The sequence below is a fragment of the Trichechus manatus genome, unplaced genomic scaffold, assembly GCF_000243295.1.
Source record: "Trichechus manatus latirostris isolate Lorelei unplaced genomic scaffold, TriManLat1.0 scaffold00014, whole genome shotgun sequence".
In the NCBI taxonomy this organism is placed as follows: domain Eukaryota; kingdom Metazoa; phylum Chordata; class Mammalia; order Sirenia; family Trichechidae; genus Trichechus; species Trichechus manatus.
In genome coordinates, this window is record NW_004443950.1 from 10137973 (window position 1) to 10156975 (window position 19003).

Here is a 19003-nt window from a genome sequence, read left to right on the forward strand (position 1 = left end):
CTCTGCGCGCCGCGGTGCCCCCCGGTCCCGCCCGCCATGCCCGGCCCGGCCGCGGGCAGCAGGGCCCGGGTCTACGCCGAGGTGAACAGCCTGAGGAGCCGCGAGTACTGGGACTATGAGGCGCACGTCCCGAGCTGGGGGTAAAGCCGCCGCCGCCTCTCGCCGGCCCCCCTCGCTCCCTCGCTCCCGCCCGGCTCCCTTCGGCGCGAACCGCACTCGCCCCCCGGCGATTTGCCTGTCCGCCTGCCCCTGCCCTGGGCCGGCTCTTCTTGGATCTGGGGCGGGAGCAGCGTTCCCCCTCTCACACATGTCCGTGTCTCCCTCTTCTGTCTGTCTTCCCCTTTTCCCACCTATGGGAACCTTCTGCCTCCTCACTCCAAGGAATGCCTTCTTATTGGGGAGAAGTACAGGGTGCAGGGGCTAGAGCTCGTGGAAGTGAGGGGGCAGACCTTCCTCCTCGCACCTTTGAGTTTCTGCTGGGGTGGGAGCTAAACAGCTGTCCTCTTGGGCTATTAAAATTCTCTGCCTTTTTAGGTTTTTTCTGAAATGGAGATAGATGGGTGGGAGGAAAATTTTTGAAGACGTCCAGATTCTCAAAGCATGCGCTGTCTACCTTGAGGGTGTGAAATGAGGCAGGTGCGAGGGAGCCAGGGCTAGAGGGGCACCTTGTTGGCCTCCAGGATGGATGCTTTGGTCCCCCTCTAGATTGGCTCAGAGTGGTGCGTTCCTACCTCATCTCCCCAAGTTACGAGGGACCAATTAGGAGCTCTGTGCAGAGTGAAGGAAGCCAAGTTTATGTTGTGGCTTTCATTTAGGGAATGAGTCGTGATGTGATGTATAGATACTTCCAAGTGCTTGATTAATGGAAGCGGCTGGATGAAGTATATAGTGGACATAGGCTTGGTTAACCCTGAGTCCTGGCATTTATGTGTGTCTCTTACCTTTCACAGTAATCAAGATGATTACCAACTGGTTCGAAAACTTGGTCGGGGAAAGTATAGTGAAGTATTTGAGGCCATTAACATCACCAACAATGAGAGAGTGGTTGTAAAAATTCTCAAGGTGAGTGTATTATGAGGGGCATTAAAAACATTTTTTTTCCCACAGGTCAGAAGGATAGCTACTCCAGTCACATTCTAGAATGAGCAGTGCTAGCTCTCATTTTATGTATCATCTTCTGTCTGATGTCCCTCCACTACTTCTTCCACTCCATTTTCTGGTGAACTTCCGAGAAAATATGCAGACTGGTCTCACATCTAAGCATGATAGCTCAGGAACCATCCTTGTTCCAAAATTTAAATTATGGGCGCCCAAAGCAAAAAATTCCAAAGGCACTCCATTTATTACAAAGTAAATAGATGTTGAAGAAAAGCTTTTTCATGAAGATCCCATCAATCCAAGGGCAGCTTGAGCTTTTTCTTACTCTTGGTGCTCTGAGTTATTCCAGAAAGAACACTGAGAAAAATTGGGGCTACTTCAAAGATGAGTTTGAAGCCCAAGTAGAGGGAAATGCCTCAGTGGATAGTCAACTTGTTTTTTCTACTTTGACGGTAAAGTTTCAGGTGGGGTGGAAATGGTGAGCCAGCAACACCAGAAAGATTCATTGTTGCGTGTTAGCTAGTAAAAATGAAATTTGGAACAGTAGAAGAGTGCATTTGTAATCACTGAAATGATAATTGGAACAAAATGGTCTTAATATCTGGTTCAGTGACCTCAGTTTGATAATGATACACCTTTTGTTATCTCATGAATGAAGACATGATCTTAATGAGCATGAACTGTCTATATTTTCCTTCAGGCAAGGGATCAGTTGTGTAGCTTTAATAATGTTTTACAGGATGTACTGAAAAGTAACTTAGAATCTGTGATGGATCCTCATTATTGTCAGGTCATTTAATGTGTGTACATGTTATTTAGTGATGAAAGCTTCAGAAGACTCAAGAATAACATAAGGACTTTATATATATACGATTTCCAGTATGGTCATTTTTTAGAGGTTTTGTGGAATAAGAATGTGAGATTAAAAAGCTGTTTTTGTGTCTTAAGGGCAGTGTTAGTGCAGCTGTGTAGATAGTCCCTGTTGAGTATGAAGGGTCAGGCTAATGGTGTCTGGAAATCACCTTTCAGCAAAGTGATCGACTTCATCACTCAGGAACATCCTTATCTGGTGATGAAGGAGCAGAATTGCTGTTGAGAGAAGCAGGCAGTTATTTGGGCTCTCAGAAATGCTGGGGATAAGTTGATGTTGAAGGTGTGCAGTTTGACTCACCTCTTCCCTAAATATGAGCTTCACCTACAAAGTCACATGGTCTTTTTTTTTTTTTAACAAATATAAATATTCCCCAGAGAGGTCACCTGGGAAGCCATAGAATTTATTCCTTTATGTATATAAGCCTGAATGTTTTTAATAGAAGCTGCTTCACATCTTTCGAGGAAGTAGAGGACGTAAATTGAAATTAGAAATTTTCACATTCTACGACTGTACATTCAGAAGAGTAAACTGCAAACTCTAAAGCAATTCTACAAAAATGTCTGAACTTTGATGCAATGACAGCGCTTTTAGAATAAGCACACAACCTCCCATTGTGTCCTTTTGAAAGAAATAGCAGTCAGGTTTAAGTATAAATACCAGTGTGTTCATTTAGGAAAGCATTACACTGCTCTTTTGTCATCCTTCTAAAGAACTTCGTAGGGTCAGTTGCTGGATAATTTTTCCCCTGCTCTAAATATTTTCAGGATATGTTTAGGGGACCCAGTATGGAAGCTACAGGTTATTTTTACAAATGGGAAGCCTAGGCACAAAGAAACTTCTCGAACATGTTGAAATGACCCTTCGCTTGAGCTCTGGTTTCCTGTCTTTGACTGCTCACTTTAGCATTGGTTTGTAGGATCTTAACATTGGGCACAGTGTTCTGGAGTAAGACTTGAGAGGCAGGCCCCGTGGATGCTCAAGTTAATGGAGTGTTGTTTCTCATTTCATTTTGACACAAATTCTTCTCAGGGTGCAGCCTGGACCACCTCATTTCCAGTGGTGAAAACTGCACTCGTTTTTTTCTATTTTCCAAAGCCCTGTGGCATTCCTATCCAGATTTTATTCTTGGATAAGGGGTAAAGATGGGGTAAGAAACCACTGACAGTATCGTTTGTGATTTTGTTCTGACAGGCTGAATTAAAGTAAATTAAAAGTATTAGTTTTTTAAAAGAAAGAACAGGGTCTTTATCCAAAGTTGTGCTCTTCTATTCACAGAAGTTGAAGTTATAACTAATGTCTATATTGTTCTGGTGTTTGGTCGTAAGAAATTAAGTCCTTAACAGAGTACCAGCTGCTGATAATTCAAGAAAAAACTTTATATAGACCTACTATATTTCCACTGCAGGAAGGAACTTAATGTATTAATGTGAAAATAGTGATAGAGTTGGAGGGTACATTCCCTTTACATTAATAACACTTCCAACCAGTCTTTTCCAATACATGAGAGTGGCTGGATGATGAGTGACCGCTGAGAGATTTTATGTCATTTACTTTTCGTCAGTCGATTTCCAAGTATTTTATTGATCAGAACATATTGGGGCTGTTAGGAGATTTTAGGAATTTAGAAATTGATGAGCAAGATTTTACTGTCTGTCCTCCAGTGAAATTCTGAGCCTAAAATCTTAAAAGTTACCAATCAATAGGGAGGTTATATCTTTTTTGACAGAAGTTGTTTTGAGGGGAAAAGAGAAAAAGAAGGAGAAATAGTAAGGGTTTATATAGCAGGACAAAAAGCCGCTTTAAAGCCTAGAGTTTCATCTTTTCATTCTAAAACATCAATTCTTCAGTTCCTCGGTAGTATCTCTTAAGAAAGTGTACGCAGAAATAAAAGCATTTGGCCGTTTTTGATACCTTTCAACATTTTGTGAACACTGCCTGTGTATGGATTTCAGGCCTTCTTGGGGTCCTTGTGATCCTTCAACTTAAACTACTATTTCCTGAATAGAAGTTAAGAGCAATACCATTTTTAAAAAATAAATGTACAGTGTTTTGAACCAGCATTACAGTGGCTTGGAAATTTGCATATAAGGCTGGCTGTCAATAGTCTTCTTTTATAAACAGCTTAGCTACTACCCATTTTCCCCAAAAATTAATTTTCAAGCTTAAAAAAAAAAAAAGATGGTAATACTGGTTTTTTAAGCATGTTTAGCATATTTGTTTGCAGAATTTTGTGTTGGTAGGAGGTATTCTTAAAAGAAGGATGAGATGATTGCAGATCCTTATTAGTAACTTCGTAGTGAGCTGGTGACTGTTCAGGTTCTATCAGATGGTGTTTTCACTATGCTGATAGCATGCTTTCTCCTTTTATTTTTACTTTCTTGGGCGGTAGGTCTTTTTACCCTCTGTTTACTTAGTTAGGCATGCGTACCGAGGCATCTTTTTCCTGAAACAGGACATTAGTATTAAATTATCTAAATCTTGGGGTAATTCTAGTTTTCACATATGTCTTCGTGATGGTATAAAAGTAGTTAGAACAGTATTATTAATCCAAGTATTGTTGTTAGGTGCCGTCAAGTCGGTTTCGACACATAGCAACCCTGTATACAACAGAACGAAACAGTACCTGGTCCTGCGCCATGCCTACAATCGTTGTTATGCTTGATACCAAAGTATTACTAACATTAAAAATAATAGAAATTTAAAAAGTTGTACTTAAACTAGTCATTATTGTTTCTAATATTGTGGTTGTGGGGTCGGAGATTGAGAGTGTGGTTAATTATCTATGTTGAACAGAATCACAGAATGTGAGAAGATTAGAAAGCTTTAGAGCCCAAATTGTTTTTAACATGTTATCCAAGACCCAGAAGAAGGATGCCATTTGCTCAGGGTCACATGGTTTGGGGTAGAAGCATTAGTTTTAGACCTGTCTATCTCATCATGGAGCCCTGGTGGCACAGTGATTAAGACATCGGCTGCTAACCAAAAGGTTGGCAGTTCGAATCCACGAGCTGCTCCTTAGAAGCCCTGTGGGGCAGTTCTCTGTCCTGTAGGGTCACTGTGAGTTGGGATCTACTCAACGGCAGCAGGTTTGGTTTGGTTTTGGTTTATACTCATCATGGAGTCGTGTTAAATGTGAGGAGCACAATTGGGACATTTGCTGGATATTTGACTTTTTGATGTAATGGACTGTACTAGAAGGATTGAGGAACATTCACTAAAAGTCAACTGAAAGTGATTTGTTTCTAATGTTTTTGGAAGTTATTCTTCTGAAAGTGAATGTTTGACTTTAGTAGGTAGTAGCTTCTAGTTGAAAGGTGGAATGGATAAATATCCAGAGATCTGTTGGGACCCAGACAGGGGTTCTCTATGATTTGAATCCACAGCAACATGTTTAATGCATACATGAAATCTTACTTTACTCTTTTGGTTTGAAGCTTCAGTAAACATTATTTTTACACTTTTTAAGCCCATACGGTTCTCCCAAGTCTCAACATGATAACCGACCAGACTTGGGGGTTAACAGTTTTATCCATTTAATATATTAGAATTCATTGGAGAATAAACCATATAAAAAAGAATATCTTGATTGAATACCCATTTTCATGTGTAGAGCATAGCTCCAGACAGTTTCTAGAACCTAATTTCAGAATCTGCCACCTCATAATCTGGGTGATACAGTGTAAGAAGTACTATAAATGGGGGGCAGAGGACTTGGGTTCTATAACCAGCTTCTCCATTTACTCCCACTTGACTCTTTTCTCATCTGTAAAATGGGTATGCCTTTCCTGGTTACCTCACAGGATTGTTGGGAGAATCAAACGAGATACAGATAGATGGATAGGTAGATAGAGGGGTGATAGTGCTTTAGAAATCTACAAAGTGTTTATTCTTCCTTGAGACACAGTGTGTGCCAGAGAAGTGGACTGCCTGGATTTCGCTGTTAACTCAGACAGAGAAGCTCTGTGACCTTGGGCAGTTACTTAAACTCTCTATGCCTCAGTGTCATCATGAAATGGCGTTCATAGTACTTTTATCTCAGAGGATTAAATGTGCTTAGAACAGTGCCTGACACTTGGAAAGCAGCGAATGTAGTTCAAGTATTGCAGTTGGGCCAAGTGAATAATTTTAGAGGGCAGAACCACTGGTAGAAAGGGTTGTACCATTCTCTTGATAAGATCCAAAAGGTCTGCTTTATGCTGGGCCATTTTAATAAAATTTTTTACATGCTGAGAATAAACAGTTACCCTCAAGGAGTTTATAATATCATTGGAAAGATGGAACTTGAAAGGTTAGAGGAAATGTTGCTGTGAATAAATAACATTGGTCAGATAATATGTTTATATTTAGGTCAACTGCAATGGATTTTAGAGATGCTACCAAGGTAATAAAATAAAATGCTATTATCCAGGCTGAACTTTCTTCCTTTCTCCATCCTTCTACATTCTTGGCAACTATTGTTTATTGTAGGTGATGAAATTAATATCTTGGGCAATCAGAAGTTGGCAGTGGAATAAAAGTAACCCTGGAATTGAATCTTCTGAGCCATATTTCTGCCTGTCTTGAAATCATCAATTGCATTGTGTTAATATTTGCTAGGTTTTATTGAGGTCAAAATTCTTATGCCTTTGGTAGACATAAGTTTGCAAATTCAATCACAAATGCTGGTAGTTTGACTCCTTCTCAAATCTGGCTTTTTATTTTATTTTATTTTATTTTTTTAAGCAGCCCTGGGTAAATAAATAGGATAGATAGTACAGACTGCTGACTTTATCAGCTTTTTACAAGCAGTCCACCACCTAATTTGTCTTTGATTTTAAAATGTTGGTAGATAAAGAGAAAAAATGCCTTACTCTTGGATTACTTGGAATAGGGTTTTCCTGAACAGATGGACTGGTCACCACCTGAACAGAAACCTTCCAAAAAGTTTTTTGTTTTTGATTTTCAGAGCTCATGCACAGAAAATTTTAAATGTTTCCTCCCCATTAAGTATTCTAGGAGCCCTGGTGGCGCAGTGGTTAAGAGTGCAGCTGCTGATGAAGAGGTCAGCAGTTCAAATCCACTAGCCGCTCCTTGGAAAAAACTCTATGGGGCAGTTCCATTCTGTCCTATAGGGTCGCTATGAGTCAGAATCGACTCAGCAGTAAACGTTTGGTTTTTTAGGTTTAAGTATTCTAAGTAAGTGTGTGCCAAAATTTTATTTACTATCAAAACTTGATTTAGTATTTTAAATTCCTTTTAATTCTTTTTTAACTCTTTGCCATTTTATCTACTAGACTTGGAGAAAAAATAATTTATTTGGAAAACAGCTAAACTGATTCAGTTGGAATCTTTTAAACAGAACTTTCCTGAATTTGTATAAAAGAATCTTTGACAGGAGAGAGTTTTCCTAGCACACAGATGAAAAAAATGAGATTGCCATGGAAATGTCTGTATTTCTCTCCACTTTGTATAACTGGTGGTGAATGGGTGCCAGCTCTGGGCAGGAGGGTCGGAGTATCCTTGTTTCTGCAAGACCCATAATTTAGATTTTTCATGATGCCAGGGGTCCTTCTTGGATTGAAGTTGAGAGAAGGTAATTTTATAGCTTGCCCTGATCCTTTGTAAGTCTTAGCTGTTCTCTCCAATTCCCTTTATAGAATTCCAGTGATTGCTTTCACTCCCTTGGAGTAACTGTGGCTTAACTAGCAGAGCGTCTCCGAGATTCAGAGGACTGAGCGGAGGCTAACCAGGGTTACCTGCAACCTGGTTCTTAAGTAGAGAACAGGTGCCAGTGCTTTGGGGGGTGGAGGGAGTGTCCTGGGCTGCAGGTCACTTTTCTTTCAGTCTGTTGGTCTTTGGTCAGTGTTATGAGGACTACGACTGCTGTGGGACTCCATTGTGCCACCTCAGAATTGCCCTGCTGTCCCAGTCTCCAACTGTTCTGTAACTTACCTTTAGACATAATGAAAGATAGCTTTATCGTAAGTGGATTGTCCAGGAACAGTGTGTCTACCTGACCTGTTGCTGAATAGCAGGAGAGCAAAGCAAGTTTTCATATGGGTCAGCGTCACAAAAGCAACTTATTTAAGGGTTATATTGTTAGAGTTGGAACCCTGGTGGCACACTGGTTAAGAGCTTGCCTGCTAACCAAAAAGTCGGCAGTTCAAATCCACCAGCTGCTCCTTGGAAACCCTATGGGGAAGTTCTACTCTGTCATATAGGGTCACTATGAGTTAGAGTCAACTCGACGGCATTGGGTTTGGTTTATTGTTGATGTTAGGTGCCGTTGAGTCAATTTTGATTCACAGTGACCCCAGGTGACAGAGTAGAATGGTTCCCATAGGGTTTTCTCAGCTGTAATCTTTACGGGAGCAGGTTGCCAGGTCTTTCTCCTGCAGAGCCACTGGGTGGATTCGAACCTCCAGCCTTTTGGTTAGCAGCCGAGGAATTAATTGTTGCACAACTAGGGCTCCATCTTTGCGCCACTAGGGCTCCTTATTTAATGGGTTACCCCGATGCTTATTCACCAGTAGGAATGAAGGAGAATTTTTTGGTGTATACAGGCTACTGGCTGCCTTCATTTTCTCTCTTACATTCCTACTGATCTATAACTGCTTTCTAGTAGTGGATGACAACTCTAGAATTTTATTCCATTGAAAGGCATTGAATGATCTAGTAGCATTGACTCAGTTTATAGATAAAGATGATGGACTTTTATTTTTCTTCTAACTTTTTGACATAGTTCAGACTTAGAGAAAAGTTGCGTGAATGGTAGAATACTCTCGTATCTTTCACCCAGATTCCCCAGTGTTAACATTTGTTTTATTCTTCTCTACCACCCTCTCCCTCATGTTACATATGTACATACGTTCATATATGTGTTTTTTAAAAAAAAAAGTTGTGGTCGAGTCAATTCTGACTCAAAGCGACCCTATAGGACAGAGTAGAACTGCCCCGTAAGGTTTCCAGGGAGCAGCTAGTGGATTTGAACTACTGAGCTTTTGGTTAGCAGCTGTTCTGTTAGCCAGTGTGCCACCAGGGTTCCACATATATGTATACATACATATAAAAAAATATTTTCTCCTGAAGTGCTTGAAAGTATGTAAATTGTAGCCATCCCTAAATACTTGAGTGTGTATTTCCTAAAAACAAGGACGATTTCTTATATAACCCCAAACTGCCATGATCGTAATAATCAGGAAATAAACATTGGTACAGTGCTATTATCTAATCTACAGCCTCCATTCACTTTTGCCAATTGTACTAATGATGTTCTTTATAGCAAAAGAAAGTCTCAGATCATATGTTGCAATCAGTAGTCATATCTTTTTAATGTGGAACAGTTGCTCAGTCTTTATGTGTTTCACAAAATTGATATTTTTGAAGCTTAAACCAAAAAAACCAAACCTCTTGCTGTCAAGTTGATTCTGGCTCATAGCGACCCTATAGGACAGAGTAGAACTGACCCATAGGTTTTCCAAGGCTGTGATCCTTATGGAAGCAGACTACATCTTTCTCCCACAGAGCAGCTGGTGGGTTCTAGCCACCAACCTTTTGGTTAGCAGCTGAGTGCTTAGCCACTGTGCCACGAGGGTTCCTTTCTTGAAACTTACAACAGTCCAGTTGTTTTGTAGTATGTCGCTCACATTGGGTCCCCGGCTATTTTTTAATCCATTTGTGCAGTGGTTCATTTTCCCAGAATACTGAGCTCTAATTATGAGGAAGGGAGTATGGTTCTTAAGTGGAGATGGGGAAGGGACACAGCAGCCAGACCTGCTCTCCTGGGAACCCTGACAAAGTGGAGAGAGTGGACATGGTAGCTGGCTTGGGAGGATGCGGCTGGATTCTTATCTCTCAGTTGAGCACCTTATTATAGGTGATGCAAGTGGCTCCTGGTTTCATATTTTTTTCTCCCTTTAGTTACACGTTCAAAGCTATATCGTACTCATTGCTGTCACGTCGATTCCAACTCGTAGTGACCCTATAGGACACAGTAGAACTGCCCTATAGGGTTGCCAAGAAGCAGCTGGTGGATTCAAACTGCTGACCTTTTGATTAGCAGCTAAGCTCTTTACCACTGTGCCACCAGGACTCCAAAGCTATATCTTAGTAACCAACAAAAGATGAAGTTTCTCTGGCGCATGTACATATCTCCCGCCTACCACCAACACACGCAGGCTTTTTTCATCCTGTTTTATTGTTTCATGGCAAACTCACTGACCTCTCTTTGCCTGTGGTATTGTAACAGTGTCTCAGTGATGGAATACTCCTTTTCCTTCCTTACATTTCTCCCTTTAGCCATACTTGGGAAACAAAAGCACAGTGGTTAACAGTGCAGCCTGTGGAGTCAGACCCACCTAGATTTGCATCCTGTCCCTACTCCTTACTATTAGCTGTGTAACCTTGGGCAAATAGCTCAACTTTTGGCTGAGTCTACTACATAGAGATTTTGTGAGGATTAAATATGCTCATGTAAATTAAGCCCAGGTGCTACCGTTAACCTAGTAAAAATTTGAAAATAATAAAGCTAACATTTATTGAGTGCTTACTATGTTCCAGTCAGTGTTCTGAGTCCTTTATAAAACATACTTGACTGTAATAGGCCCTTATTTTTCCAGAACTACATTTATTCTTCTTCAAATTCCTTTGCCCATTTGAGACAAGAAATAACATGTAATGCTAGTATTTCTAATTAAGTTCTTTAATTTTTCAATCAAGGAGATCAAAAAGTTAGCAGATAGCAGAGGTTTTCAGTCACTGCTGTATCAGAGATCAGTATTCTCCTTTGCTGATCTAGCATCTTTCTTTTGGAATGTAATCTGTTAGGAAATTTTACTGGCTGTGTGCTGATTTCAGATTCTGGATATTAAGGAAGTGGGGGTGGCAACAGGAAACCGGAGCCAGCAGCTGGGAAACAAGTTTGTAACTTGCTGTCAGTGAACTGGTCTTCCCTCCTGGAAGACAAAATTACATGTAACTCATTGGAAGAGCAGTTGTCTTACCATTTTGTTTCAGTTTTTCCATTTGTGACTGCCTGACATACAGCTGTTCAGAGCTATAACATTTTCCATTTGGCAGCTATCAAGTAAGCAAGCATTTTATTTTTAAAGTGTGACATGGGTCTTCAGAATTTTTAAGTGCCCTAAATGTAGCTACTTAAAGATCTGACAGTAAGCTATATGAGTGTATATTATTTAACTTAGTGTTAAGGCTCTTACAGGCAAGCCCATCTTATCTCGATTATGTTCTCTCTTAATGAAGGCGTGCTCTAATACAGCATGGTGCAAGATGCTGCAGTAACCATTTAATTGGCTAACATTATTTTAAGAGTTTCATTTATTAACTTCAAAAGGAGTCTCACTTCTAATTACTCTTGTGTATTTAAGCCAGTGAAGAAAAAGAAGATAAAACGAGAGGTTAAGATTCTGGAGAACCTTCGTGGTGGAACAAATATCATTAAGCTGATTGACACTGTAAAGGACCCTGTGGTAGGTGCCTGATGGTTGGGGGAGTACGCTAGTGGACTGTGTGTATGTGTGTGTGTGTGTGTGTGTGTGTGTAACACACAGAGCCTCAGACTGATGAGGAATATCATCATATACTGGGATGATTATGTTTGTCTTATCTACTGAATAGTTTTAAAAACCAGGAAAAATCCTGGTAGCCCAGTGATACAGTAGTCATCACTGCTTTTGTGGAACCCTGCTCTGGGTTTGTAACCTCATTATTTGATTCATCCCACAAACGTTTGTTAAATATCTCCACGTGGACACCTGGCATAGAGAGCTGGGCAGGTCACAGCCCAGCCCTTGGGGAAGCAGTCTTGCTGTTTCTCATACTAGTCTTTAATTGAGCATCCACCATTAGGACGCATCTCATTTCTGCAGATAAAACAAATATTTTTGTTAAAATGCTTAATTTTTAGACATTTCAGGCATCCTTATTAATTTTGTTTTCTCTCCTGGGGAGTAACTTAACCTTAAGTTTTATTGATTAGCCAAGGTTGAAGACTCCCCACCCCCTACTAGCATTTCTTCTCCCATTTCTGTTCTCCACTTGCTCTACCTCAGATATCTCCTTGCTGTCTTCCCGTGATAGCTTTTTATTTAAGAAGTAAGTCTTTGCTTTTGTCTGCTAAAGATATCCTCATAATAGCTAATATTCATTGAACACTTACCACATGCCGGGCACTGTTCTGAGTGTTTTAGCACATCGTTTAATCCTCACAACACTCCATTAGGGTAGGTACCATTACTGTGCATTGTAAGGGTGGGAAAACTGAAGTACACAGAGGTTAAGTAATTTGCCTAAGATTACACAGTATTGCTGAACTGAAGAATGAAGTTTTTCCTCTTAGACCCTGAAAAGACTGAGAGGGATGGTTGTATGCCAGATTATAATTGACATTACAAATAATATCCCAGCCTGATTAGCTCAGATTGATCTTAAAGATGACTAACCGTGGACTATGTAATGTTTGAGAATTGTCTGCATTAAAAGTAAGTGTTGTCCATTTAAAAAGAGCACTACGTAAAAATGTGGGTTTCGGGAGAATTTTTTTAATGTGAGCCAGTATACGGTGTTATGTCAGGAGCATCTTCAGTCTGCTTTTGTTTTTTTAGTTAACAGAACTTAATGATACCTGTCTTCTGTTTTTGCAGTGTGTTAAAGTTTGTGTATGTGTGTGTGTTTTACAAGATACGTAAGACCAGTAAATTGAAGTAGACAAAAATCAACAGGGAACCCTTGCCCCTAACTTTTAGGGGAACAGGCTTGCTCCACAGCCTGCAGAGAGATCTGGTGGTCTTGATGAAGCCGTTTCAGCTTTGGGCTAGTGAAGAATCATTTGATTATGGCTGCTGCCAGGACTGCTGCTTGGGCTTTGAGTTGTCCTAGCAAAGACCTGCGTGCATGCACTGTGGCCTATTTCCTAGGTAACTGGCACCTGCTTCCTTGAGCAAAGCTTGCCAGCTGCAAAGATTTCCAAGATGATTTTCTTTTTTTTCTTTCTGTAGCCCTTTAAGTCCCTGCTTTTCTCCCAATTTTGAAAACTTATTACTGCCAGTTAGCAATATTTTACCTCACTTAAGTAAACCTGATATTTGAAAATCTGGGTGTACACAAGGAAAATTGAATATGAGTACTTGTGCATTAAAGATTATACTGCTTTTAAAATATTTGATTATATATGAGCTTTTGGGAACATGTCTATTTTGTAAGGTCAGACATTCTGTAATGTTCTCTAGCCAAGGCAGTAATTTCACATGGTGGCTTATTAATGATTTCATAGATGATTATATGAAATATTCCCAAGCCCTAGGATGATTCTGTCAAATGCATCTGGCTTTAATCCAAGATGAAAATATGTAACTCCTTTTGTAGTTGGCAAACCATTACACTGCAGAGTGTAAATTTTTATGTAACATTCCAGGCTCATTGACATTTTTCATAAGTTGTTCAGAGAATGCATTCTTTTTTTACAAAAAACTTAGGAAAAATTTCAACTGTTTATAAAAGTAAAGTGAACCTTCATGCACCTATCACCAGCTTCAGCGGTTGATCCGTTCATGGCCAACCTTGTTTCAGCTCTACCCCACCCACTTCCCTACCTCCCACCATTCCCAGTTACGTTGAAGCAAATCCCAGACATCAAAAAATGTTGAGAGAGCACTTTCTCGTCAGGTTCTTCCTGATGAGTAAATCCCTTTTTCATCTAAGTGGGATTTGGGGGTGGGCCAGTATGGCAGAAGCAAATTACGTTTATTGTTTGAGTATTTAAAAAGCATTAATATTCTCTCTTGCAGTCAAAGACACCAGCTTTGGTATTTGAATATATCAATAATACAGATTTTAAGGTACGTATAAATTTTTTCTTTCTGGCATGGGGGATATGGAGGTGAAGAGATGGTGATTAGGACTGTTAATGCTCTAGAACACAAGGGTGCCGGGAAGGTCATTGGTGAGAGAATTAGTATGGAGTACAGAATGCAGAAAATGGTTAGGGTTTTTGCGTTTGGTGAAATTACTCATCACCCCTGCCTTGCTTAGTCTAGGAGCAGCTGCTGGGCTGGATCTAAGCTGATCTCTCATCTGTAACGCTCCTGTTTTAGGCAACACAGCTTGGTAGATGTTAACTTTGATTTTTATATAAATCTTACATAGCTCATAGTGATAAATGATACAGGGCTGTTGTGGAAAGAAGCAGTACATTGAATTCAAGCTGTGAAATCATGAACGTGTGTGTTTGTGCACACTATATACAGAGCAAATGATACAGAGCAGCTAGTTAAGAGTCACTGTGCTTTAAAATAGCCCTATCCTGGGTTATTTATGTATTCTTATACATTATTATTTTAGATTTTGAAGTGTTCTTCTCATAGTTTTAAGCTGGTTTTTCATGAATTTGTTTTTACTGTGGTTCAAACACTGAACCTCAGCCTTAACTTTTGATAAGATTTTTGGGGCCAGGCATACGGGACATGGTAGAAACCCATTTGTAGAGCATAATTTGAAAGCCAATATTAAAACAAAATAGTGGTGTTAATTTTCAGGGGCATTTCGGAGAGCTTTGAGGTGATTATAACGTGTATCGAAGAATAAGAGGCTTGTGATTTTGCTCTGATGGAAGCTAGGAACAAAACCAACTCAGCAGCTGAAAAATCCTGGTATCAGGAGTGATGCTTTTGGGTGAAAATAAAAGGACCTTATCCTCACATTAATTTTCTTAGACTCTGACTCTAAAATAAGGTTAATTAGTGGGAAAGAAGCAAAAGAGGATGTTTTCACCTATAAAACAATTAATAGCAAGTTTATTAATAATCATTATAGTTTATTATACTATATATAATCATAAAGCATCACTTTTCCCATATGTAACAGATTTCCTTGTTAATGTGACTCCTTAAGGTGAAATCAACAGTAAAGTCTAGAAAGTGGGGTATGAGTACTTAGCTGGTAGAGTAACGTGCTGATGTATGTAGCCAATCACACCTTTGCTGTGAATGACCCAGGTTTATTAAGGTATACATGAATGGGGATGTGTGTGCTTTTCCTAAGAGAAATTAACAGGCTTTAATGAAACCAAGCGTGTTCCTAATGCAAAAGTTGAAAAGCTGGTCTTAATGGAACTTCCTAACGAAATCTCTTTTACGTGCCTGTTCCTCATGACTGGGTTTTTACCAGTTGTCCATCCACACGTGTAAAATTCCACTTTAGCATTTTATATTTCTTAAATTGACATCTGCTCTATTGAATTAATAATATGTATGCTCGGTTGGCAGGAATTTTAATTCTCTAGAGAATCTTACTTCTCTGGGGTCTTAACCCTCAAAGGGAATGTTTTGGTGACAGGACACATCCTCTAGTCGCTTCCTTAAAGGGATCATGGGAAATGAATGTTTTTTAAGGCTGTGCATATCTGAAAACATCTTTGTTTTATCCTCTCATTTAATTGTATTTGCTAGGTATAGAATTCTAGGTTATAATTCATAATATCCTCAGAATTTTAAAGGAATTGCTCCAGTATTGCCTAAAGCCATCCTGATTTTGGTTTCATCTTATGTGATCTGTTTTATTTCTTCTGGAAGCTTTTAGGATTTTTCTCTTCATTCATAGTCTTCTGAGATTTCACAATGATGTGCCTTTATGGATCTCTCTTTTGTTCTGGATACTTGCTGGGCTTTTTCAATCTGGAAATCCATGTCTTTCTGGCTTGGGAAATTATTTTTAATGTTCTTTGATTTTCTTGCCTTTCTTTCATCTTTGTTCTCACTTTGTAGAACTCATTCAAATGTTAGACTTCCTATTTTTGAACTCCATTTTGTTCTCTGAACTTTTTTTAATGATACCCTGCTCTTTTATGTTTTATGTAATATCTTTTCTCCCTGAGAATAGTATGTTTTTCCCCTTAAGTTTTCTTCTTCATGCCTTTTCTCTGTTTTACTTCCACATTCTCTGTGTGTGTGTGTAGAACAGAGCCTTCTGTCGCTCTTACAATTTTCTGAAATGTCGTGGTTCTTGAATGTCTGCTCACATTTTAGAGAAATGCTCGAGGATATGGGCTTGGCTGCAGTAACCCCAAGTTGAGGAGAGCTATCGGGTGCCACATAGACTTTTGCTCAGTTCTCCTGTTTTCACTGTGGTGTTACAAACCCATCTTCCTGATTTTAGCCCAGTTTACCTTCTTTTAGTGATACATTGGGTTACCAACTCCTGATCCTTTCTGTAGTTCTTTAGTTTGAAGCTGTTTGCTTCTGGATGCCCCCTCCACTGTTGGCAGAATTTTTACTTTTTAGATCTGCTAAGGCAGCTGGACATCTGTTGTCTAGCTTCAAAATGCTGTTGCCTCTTGCATTGTTAGTTCTCATGATTTAATCACACACACTCACCCCTTTACTGTTATTTTAGAGGAGCTTCACGAAGAAGCAGTGAGAGGAAGTGTTCAGTCTGCCATGTTTAACTGGAGTTCCCTTTTGAATGTTCAAGCCATGCTGTTTTAGTTCAACTGAAAAGATGATTAAATAGCAGATTGTTGTTGTGTGCTGTCGAGTCAATTCCGACTCATAGTGACCCTGTATAACAGGTAGAACTGCCCCACAGGGGTTTCCTAAGCTGTCATCTTTATAGGAGCAGATTGCCAGGTCTTTTATCTGTGGAGCCGCTGGTGGGTTTGAACCACCGACTTTTGTTAGAGCAAATCATGGCAAAAAATGTATTTTCATTTCCAAATAGTATGACAGGCCACAAACACGGAGATCAGTTGGTTAAATGTCCTCTTGTCCTTGAGGCTTTTTTTTGTGTGTGTGTGTCCTGTGTACATCTTATTAGGAAAGTTTGTTTTTATTTTTTTTCATTTTGCTGTTAAGTGTATTAATAACTGGTTTTAAGGTATCATCCAGAGGGTGTTTATCCCTGGTTTAATATCAGAGGTGAATCAACAATGGTAAAGCCTGCAGCCCATTCTTCTCAGTATATTTTATTGATGCAATTGATACTATATTTTGATATATAATTTTATTTTATTGTAGGGTCCTCGTCTGGTTTTGGTATCAGGGTTATATCAACCTCACAAAATAAATTGACTAGCTTTTCCTCTTTCTGTTGAATCTGTTTGAATAATATGTATTTCTAAAGTTGTCCACTTTGAACTTTAATGGTATAAAGTTGTTAACAGAATTCTTTTAGGACTTAATCTCTAATGTATCTGTTGTGTCAGAATCGACACAAAGGCAGTGGGTTTGGTTTTGGGTTTACATTCCTATGGATCCCTGATGGCACAGTGATGAAGAGTTTGGCTGTTAACCAAAAGGTTGGCATTTCAAATCCACCAACAGCTCCTTGGTAACTGTATGGGCGCAGTTCTACTCTGCTCTATAGGTTCGCTGTGAGTCGGAGTCGACTAAATGGCAGTGGTTTTTTTACATTCCTAACTCTCCCACTAATCCCCCCCTCCTCTTTTAATCAGACTTGCTAAATATCTCTCATTTACCCCTTTCAAAGAACCAACTTTTGGTTTTATTGCGTGACTATTGTTTTTGTTAGTTTTTCTATTTCATTATGTTTCTGCTTCTCTCTTATTTCTTTTTCCTTTAACTTTCTTGGATTTCACTGTTCTTTTCCCTAACTTCTTGTAGTATGAACTCATTTGATTTATTTCTGTCTTTCTTGACTGACAATAAGTGTGCTTAAGTCTCTACAACCCCAGACACCATTTTAGCTGCATTCCATGGCTAAATGAAGAAGCGCATTTAGTTTCCAAACTTGTAGATTTGAGTTTTTCTCTCCAAACATTTTGTGTTGAAAAATTTTAAACCTACTGAAAATTTGAAAGAGTGTACAATCAATACTCCTATATACTTCACCTAGATTTACTGGTTGTTACTATTTTGTAACTTTGCAGTTATTTTTCTCATGCTTGCATGCGCACGCTCTTTCTCTCTCTCTCTCACTGAGTCATCTTAAAATAAGTTGCAGGCATCATGATGCTTCACTCCTAAATACACTAGCGCTGAAACTAGGACATTTTCCTACATTACCACAGTACTGTTAATACTCCAGGGAGCCCTGGTGGTGCAATGGTTAAGTGCTAGGTTGCTAACCAAAGGGTTGCTGGCTCAAAGTTACCCAGCAGCTCCGTGAGAGAAAGACCTGGTGATCTGTTTCTATAAAGATTACAGCTGAGAAAACCCTGTGGGGCAGTTCCACTCTGTCACATGGGGTCGTTATGAGTTGGGGGCCGACTTGATGACACCTGGCAACAACATTAATACTCCTGAGCAACTTACTATTAAAATAAAATGCCCTTTAATGTACAGTATATTGTCCAGAGTTTCCCCATAAGTATCGGCCCAGTAATGTGTTTATTAATATACGAGCCAGGATCTAAATGGGTTTAAAAATTCTATTATTGATTCCTAATTTGATTGCACTGTGTCCAGCGAACACGATCTAAATGATACTGATGTATAATTTGTTGATGGTTGCTTTATGACCTTAGTACACGATCATTTTTTATAAATGTTCCTTTTATACTTAAAAATAGTGTGTGTTTGGTTTCTTTAAATGTAATTGTGGTAAAATATATATAACCACATTTGCTATTCTAACCATTTGTAAGTGCACAATTCAGTGACATTAGCTACATTCACCACGTTGTGCACTGATCACCCCAAACAGAAACTGATTGCCCCTTAAGCAATATAGTGTTGCTGTTTTCTGTAAGTTTTACGTTATATGTGTTAGATCAAGCTTGTTGGTTTTGTTCAAATCATCCTAGCCTTACTAATTTTTCCTCTTGGTATTTCAGTCTGTGATAGAGGTGTTGGTTTGGTCGATGTCCTCTTGAAATCATCAGTTACACTTCATATATTTCAAAAAGATGCATGATGATACTTAGAACAAAAAAAAAAACTTCAAAACAGAGGAAATGCCAGTCTCTTAAAGTTGTAATGAATAGTTAGAGCAAACTCCCAAATTCAAAAATATCTCAAGCTAAGGTACCGTTCTGAGGAAGGAGAAAGTTTCTGCTGAGACGTGCTTCCTAGTTTTCTGTGC

General features: G+C 39.3%; 1 protein-coding gene across 2 annotated transcripts in view; it reads left to right on the forward strand.

Moving 5' to 3' along the window:
• Positions 1-6: 6 nt before the first annotated feature.
• CSNK2A2 (casein kinase 2 alpha 2) overlaps positions 7-19003 on the forward strand; it is a 39500-nt gene continuing 20503 nt past the window's right edge. The window contains exons 1-4 of one of the 2 annotated variants that reach the window (XM_004371537.2): positions 7-140; positions 951-1062; positions 11338-11439; positions 13756-13806. In XM_004371537.2, coding sequence (XP_004371594.1) covers positions 37-140; positions 951-1062; positions 11338-11439; positions 13756-13806 — 369 coding nt within the window. In that variant the 5' untranslated portion in view covers positions 7-36. Of the gene's footprint in view, positions 141-303; positions 1063-11337; positions 11440-13755; positions 13807-19003 lie in introns of those variants that run through there. The other variant, XM_023726870.1, reaches the window with a different exon arrangement.